The 7361-nt window shown below is 45.8% G+C and overlaps 1 protein-coding gene across 1 annotated transcript; it reads right to left on the reverse strand.

The window, feature by feature from the left end:
• Nucleotides 1-3336: 3336 nt before the first annotated feature.
• Nucleotides 3337-6167, reverse strand: LOC114635709 (testis-expressed protein 45-like). Its single transcript, XM_028784178.1, has 5 exons — nucleotides 5981-6167; nucleotides 5767-5876; nucleotides 5293-5494; nucleotides 4255-4340; nucleotides 3337-3564 (listed from the first exon to the last, which is right to left on the reverse strand). Exons 1-5 carry the CDS (start codon nucleotides 6165-6167, stop codon nucleotides 3337-3339), a joined length of 813 nt encoding a protein of 270 aa, XP_028640011.1.
• Nucleotides 6168-7361: the final 1194 nt, after the last annotated feature.

Genomic DNA, 7361 nt, shown 5'->3' on the forward strand with positions numbered 1-7361 from the left:
GGGGAGACAGCCAAGAAAAGAGCCACCTCATACAGGGACTATAAAGTCAATAGGGATTCCCTGGGTTGTTAAGTACACAACCTATGTGAATATACACAACCTCCCTGTGGAAAATATTCCTCAGGAAACTAGAAGTCTACTATGTAGGAAAAAATATTAAATAAGCAGTCTCTTACTTCATTTTGAAACTTTAGCAATATGTTTTTGATGTTATGGCTTAAGGGGTTTTGAGGAAAAAGATCAGGAATTTGGACAAAGCCTTCAGTGTGGTTTTTTCTTTCTTCTATTAAAATTTATATTCTCTATTATTAATTATTATTATTAATATAGGAATGTTCTGCATGTACATTGCTTGCCAGAAGAGGGCATCAGATCTCTTTATAGACGGTCGTGAGCCACCATGTGGTTGCTGGGAATTGAACTTAGGACCTTAGCGTTCTTAACTGCTGTGCCATCTCACCAGCCCCAATGTGTTTTTTTCTTGTTATTGTTTATTATGATTACATGAGCCAGGGCGTTTGTGTGGAGGTTAAAGTGTAAGTAGCTGATGTTAATCTCTCCCTCCAACACATGGGTCCTCAGGGTGGAACTCAAGTTTCCCCAGTTGGCCACAAGTTGTACCTGCTAAGTCATGTCACTGGCACCATTAGTGGGTCTTAAGACGTAAGATCCTTGTACACATTCTTTGCCAAAGACAAGATGGTTTCTGCGCCATGTGAAATTGCTAGAGATGAGTGAATTCTCTGTCCACACTAAAAGAGCAAAGTAATGAGGTAGAGATAGAACTAGGATTATCAGAAAATATCTATGGGGATTCTAGATGCCTGTCTCTTCTGACTAAGTACGCCTCATCCACAGAACCTAAGTATCATTTTCAGTAGTAAGAGCTCACTACAGGCTTTATTTATACTAGTTATGACTTTCAACTAGATAGATGGTCTGGGCAAATGTAGGTCTGTTGTTAGGAGACAGGACCCAGTAATATTTGGCCCTAGATTGAAAAGATTGTGATGCAGCCAGACATGGTGGTACACATCTTTAACCTAAGTACTCGGAAGGGAGAAGCACACAGATCTTTATTAGTTCAAGGCCAGCCTGATCTACACAATGTGTTAAAAAAAAATGAGGTGAGAGTCAGAAGGATGGCTTAGTGGTTAAAGATGCTGTCAAACCTGACAGTGACCGGAATTCAATCCCGCTCCTTACCCACATTGTAGAAAGAGAAAACCAACTCCCACAAGTTGTCCTCTGACCTCTACTGGGAAGACATGATATGTGTACCCCCAACAACCTGCATTAAGTAAATGAGTATAAACAAAATAAAACAAAACAACAACAAAACCTTTTAAAAGCCTTGCATGGTGGTACCTACCTTTATTTATTTTTTTATTTTTTATTTTTTATTATTTTGGTTTTTCAAGACAGGGTTTCTCTGTGTAGACCTGGCTGTCCTGGAACTCACTCTGTAGACCAGGCTGGCTTCGAACTCAGAAATCCACCTGCCTCTGCCTCCCAAGTGCTGGGATAAAAGGCATTTGCCACCATTGCCAGGCAGTACCTACCTTTAATCTCAGTACTCAGGAAGCAGAGGCAGGCAGATCTCTATGAGTTTGAGATCAGCCTGGTCTACATAGAGAATTCCAAGCCAGCCAGGGCTACATAATGAGATCTTGTCTCAAAAAAAAAAAAAAAAAGTGGATAGTGGTGCCCTAAAGAGACAGCATAACAGTTAAATACTCTCTTCCTGCTCTTGCAGAGGACCAGAGTTTGAGTTCACATAAGGTGGTTCACAATTCTAGGAGAATTTATATATATATTTCTAGACAGAGGTTCTCTGTGTTCCAGTCCTGGCTGTCCTGAAACTCTCTTTGTAGACCAGGCTGGCCTTGAATTCACAGAAATTTGCCTGCCTCTGCTTCCTGAATGCTAGGATTAAAGGCATGCATCATCATACCTGACATGCTGACATGTACACACACACACACACACACACACACACACACACACACACACACACATGTATGTATATATGCCAGTGTGTATGACCTGAAGTCTGGATTGACGGTCCCTGGAGCCCTAGGACTCTTCCACATTAAACAGCCTGCTCAATGCCTCTGTCCAACACAAGTCTTTTATTTTTTTATATCAACTACTTTAAAGATTTTTTAAAAAAAAGATTTAAATATTGTTATTCGTACGTATGGGTGTTTACCTACATATATGTTTGTGTACCACATGGATGAAGTGTCAAAAGGGCCCAGAAGAGGGCATCAGATTCCTAGGAACTGGAATTACAACTGATTGTGGGCCACCGTGTGCCACTGAGAATTGAACCCAGGTCCTCTGGAAGAGTAGGCAGTGCTCTTAACCACTGAGCCATCTCTCCTGCATGATTTTTAATGTTTAATTATGCATCTATGCTCATAACTCTGTGTGTTTGTGTATGTGAGTGCAGTCCACTCAGGTGGTAGGGCCATGGATCCATTTGGGCTAGAGTCACACGTGAGCCACTAGACGTAGGTGCTGAGGATGGAACTCTGGTTATCCATCCGCAAGAGCATCTGGTGCTCTTAACCAGCGAACCCTCTCCGGTCCCATCATCCATACTCTCTGTGCCACTAAGACATCAGAAAAGTCTTCTCAAGTGTCTTATTTTGTTTTGCCTTTCATTCTGGCTTTTCCACGTTAGGGGTCTTGTTCTCACTGTGTGGCTCAGGCTAGGCTTAGGTTCTCCATCCTCTTACCTGAATCTCCAGGTATGCTGCACCAAACACAGCTACTCGGGTGTCTTCATGAAGTCATTCTTTCTAGTACGTCCCCTTCTACTGGCCCCTCTCCAAACCTCCTCTTTCATGATAACTGGTGGAGAGGACAAGATGCCCTCTGTATTAGCTACTTGGTTCATCACTATGAGAAAATAGCTCATCAAAACTTGACAGCTCAGTGTTGTGGAGACGACTCAGCCATTAAGAGCACCTTTAAATCCATGAAATTGTGCCAACCACATTTAAGGTCTTCTTTCCTCAATTTACCTAATCCAGAAACTCTCTTGAAGACATGATTAGAGGTTTGCTTCATGGCTGTTCTAAATTCTGTTAAGGGCAGGCAAGATGGCTCAGCAAGTAAAGGCTTTGTCACAAAGCTTGGCTCCTGGGAGTCTGAGATCAATTTCCTGGAACTCATAGGGTGGAAGGAGAGAACCAGTTCTTACAGGTTGGTGCCTGGCACCCCTCCTCCGCTGTGACATATCCACTATCACGCACAAACACAAAGTAAATAAGTCAATGTAAAATAAAGCAAAAGATACAGCCTGTCGATTTGACAATCAAGTGATATTTATTGCTGGCTCAGGCAAGGGTACATAGGAATCTGGGGGCCCAGAGGGTCTACTTTCTCATGCCAGCAGCCAAAGTAGCTGGGTGTGCCCAGTGGCAAATGGCTGTCATGTATGTTACTTAGCTTCTGTACCAGTGGGCCCTGGTACTTGAAGGGATACTCATCTTGATACTGAGTAGAGAAGAACCGTTGTCTACCCAGCGGGGGCTCTATGTGGCTGTATTTGCACTGTGAAGTCAAGGTATGCAGTTTGCCAGACAGTCTTGTGGTGGCTAACCCACCCTGGCCACCTCAAGACCACTCTGGTGCGGACACCGGAGGGTGAGAAGACGCGAATGTATGCCCGTGGGTGTACACACACACAACCCATTAAAATGAAATGCCATAAAAATTAAATTTAAAAAAAATTTAAATGGTCCCTGGAATGTCCCCAGGACTTTGGATGGTTCTAGGTAGCTTCTGAGTGAACTCTTAGGCTTAAACCCTGTTGAGCAATAAATGTATCTTAGTTGTTATGAACCGGAGCCTCGGAAGAAACTAGGTATGATTCTGAAGCCAGGTAGTCACCAGCGAGATCATTGAGTTCTAAATTGTGGTGCATGCCTGAAACCTCAGCACTGGGGAGGTAGAGGCAGGACTCAAGGTCATCAGAGCCACACAGGGGATTCCAGGCCAGCCTGAGCCAGGAACCTTGTTTCAAGGGGGAAGGGGAGGGAGAAGGAGAGAGAGGGAGAGGAAGAGGAGGAGGAGGAGGAGGAGAGAGAGAGAGACAGAGGGACAGAGAGACAGAAAGAGACTCTTGGCTTGATCTTTCAACACTCATTTGACCCTAGGCCACTTAACTGTGATTCTGAGACTGGGGTTAACACTAGTTTGAGAGACGCTGATGAGGCGATGCATCCCTTCCCCAAGGCTCACCTTCCGTAACAATTCTTCAGTGATAGAGGCTCTAACTAGTCCATGCGGCTTCATCATCATTTGGTTCGTGGTTAAAAAGTCTAATTCTGAGATTTGGGGTTGCAGAAAGTTGGAGAGGGGGGAAGAAATGGAACAGGCGAAATATGAGGGACTAAGTGTGGAAGACTGAGGGCTCAAGCATCTATGTTGAACAGAGGCTAAGGACTGTCTGAAGTGTGGGCGGGGTCAGAACGGCCAGATCAGAGGGTTAGAGTTACACAAGGAGAGGTACCATAGCCTGGGAGATGAGAGTTGTCAGTCCAGGGTGGAATCAATCTAGGGAAGGTGGCGATAGGCATTTTGAGGGGCAGAACTTTGGGAATGGGGTGGGACTTTCGGAAAGGGAGGAACTTGGGGACGTGGGTGGGGCTTTAAGGAGCAGTCTTTGGAGATTGTTATTGGAGTCTTCACAAAAAGCAAATATTTGATGGCTCACACCTTTAATTCCAGCATTCAGAAGACAGAGTCAAGTGGATCTCTGAGTTTGAGGGCAGCCTGGTCTACAAAGCAAGTTCCAGGACAGCCAAGGCTACACAGAGAAACCATGTCTCGAAAAACCAAAAACAAAAAAACACATACCCCACCCCCCAAAAAAAGATGGGGGATGAGCGCCCAGAGGCAGAGCTTTCAATTATGGGCAGGGCCTTTGGAAAAGAAGCAGGTTCTTGGAGATGGAGAGGAGATGTAAGCAATGGTCAAGTCTGTGAGAACAAGGAGGGAATTGGGGCTTCCGAGCTTCAGTACTGGTGCGGTGCTTTCAGATGGGTGGGGCATTAAGAATGAGGTGGGGTTTTTTTTCAGTAATGAATAGGCCTTCCAGGGACAGAGGCAGGTCTTTAGTGTTAAAGGAGGGGATGGGGTGCAGGAGAGCTTCAGAGAGGGACAGGTTTTTCAGGATTTGGGGAAGAGGGAGACTTTCAGTGATGGGCGGAGCTTCCAGGAATCAGGAAGGATCTTTGGGGATGGGGCGGGGCTCTCAGAGAGGTAACTCACGCTTACCGCCTGTGCCCTCAGGCCAGTTACTCTCCAACAAAGACAAGTTGAAGGTTCTTCGTTTCATGGGGGTAGTCGGAGGGCGGTAGTCTGAGCTCATGGAGGTTTGGAAGAAGTTTCCGAGCAGCTTCGACTCTCCCAAGACCACGTGATCCTTCAGTTTTTCATGGGACACCTGTCGGCTTGGAGGCTGCGTCGCAGGAGGTAGCTGTTGGAATACAGGTTTCTAGGTATCTCCAGTCCTGGGATTGGAGCCTCGGGAGTCATTTCGTGCCATGTGGATAGCTTCCACCCTCCGGATTCCAGATGGGCTTAAATTGTTGGGTTATTGTATTTTACAGATAGAACCACTGAGGAGGATGTTTGTGTATGTCAAACCCAGGATCTGTGGTCTACTCTGAGCTCCATATCTTGTTGTGCCTTTAAGACCCTTTCTCCCCCTTGAGGGCACACTGCCACCTTCTCCCTCTTCCTGCTGACCTCACCGTAGAAGAACTTTGAGGAGGTAGCAAGGCTGCCAGGGCCAGGGCACCAGTTTCCTTTCATGATGTGTGACTCCGGCGTCTTATCATGGTGAAGAACGAAAGGCTCTGCCAGGGGAGGGGTAAATCAGTGTTAAGCAATTGAAACGAAGCTGCAAAGGGAGGCGGGTGTGGTGGTTGTGGTGGAGGATGCATGCGCAGTAGGCTCTCACCGAGCTCCTTGGGGTCGAAGTAGTCATTCCTGGTGGTTCTGCCGTGGAACAGTCTGTCTCCAGGACCAACGTTCACCTGGTGGATGTGGGCTGCGGCCCGGGCCTTGTCATACCTCAGGCAAAGTAAGTTAGGATCAAGGTAGGTCCTCGAAACTTTCAGGAAAGGTGATAGGGATGGGTGAACCATGATTAAGCCTGGGATGCATTAATTAATATTTGTACACGTCTTTGAGATAGTCACACTACATAACCCTGGCTGGCCTGGGACTCTCCAGATTCTCTCGTTTCTGCCTCAGAGTTGTGTTGGTTAGTTTTTGTCAACTCAACACAAATTAGAATCACTTGGAAAGAGGTACTCTCAACTGAGGAATTGTCTCAATTAGATTGAGTGCCTGTAGTGCCTGTCTGTGGGGCATTTTCTTCATTAATGATTGGTGTGGGAAGGGCTGGGCCTCTGTGGGTGGCCCCTGGGCCGATTTGGGTTGTATAGGAAAGCAGGCTGAGCTAGCCCTGGGAAAGAGGCCAGGAAGCAAGCAGCATTTCTCTATGGTTTCTGCTTCAGTTCCTGCCTCTAGGTTCCTTCTTGAGTTCCCTTGACTTTCCTCAGTGACGGAGTATAACCTATAAACCAAACAAACACTTTCCTTTCAAAGTTGCTTTTGGCCTTGGTGTTTATCAGAGCCACAGAAAACAAAGTAGGACAGCAGTTCCAGAATTAAAGGCATGTGCCATCTTTTAATTTAATAAATTTGAGAATTTAATAAAAGGCATGCCCAGCCTTTTAATTTAATTTTAAAGATTATTTTGTGTGTATGAGTGTTTGCCTGTATTATGTAAGTATATCACATGTATTTTTGGCGTCCACAGAAGCCAGAAGAGGGTATCAGATCTCTAAGAACTGGGGTTACAGATAAGCATGAGCCACCAGTGGGTACTAGGAATAAAACTTGGGTCCTCTGCAAGAGTAGCAAGCACCCTTAACTGCTGAGCCATCTCTCCAGGTCTTCTTTATTTCGAGACAGGCTCTTACTGTGAAGCCTTATGTCCAGAACTGTGTAGACCGGGTTGGCCTCAACCTCACAGTGAAGCACACTGTTTTCTTTGCCTCCTGTAGGCATAATGTTGTTGTGCACTGTGTAAAGATTTTCCTTGTATTAGTCAAATGCTGATTTCTCTGCTCCCATATCGTGCTGCAATCTGGACACAGTGTTGTAATACTTATTCTAATTATCTCCTGTTTCAAAGTTGCTCCACATGCTGATCAGCCAATGGCTGGGCAGAAGAGAGAATAGGGCGGGTCTTCGACCTGCCAGGGGAAGGAAGGAGGGAGCGAGGGTGAGAGACCATATGGGTTCGGAGAGGAGGAGAGGAGACGAGGGGA

Source organism: Grammomys surdaster, unplaced genomic scaffold (genome assembly GCF_004785775.1).
Source record: "Grammomys surdaster isolate TR1022 unplaced genomic scaffold, NIH_TR_1.0 116627, whole genome shotgun sequence".
Lineage (NCBI taxonomy): Eukaryota > Metazoa > Chordata > Mammalia > Rodentia > Muridae > Grammomys > Grammomys surdaster.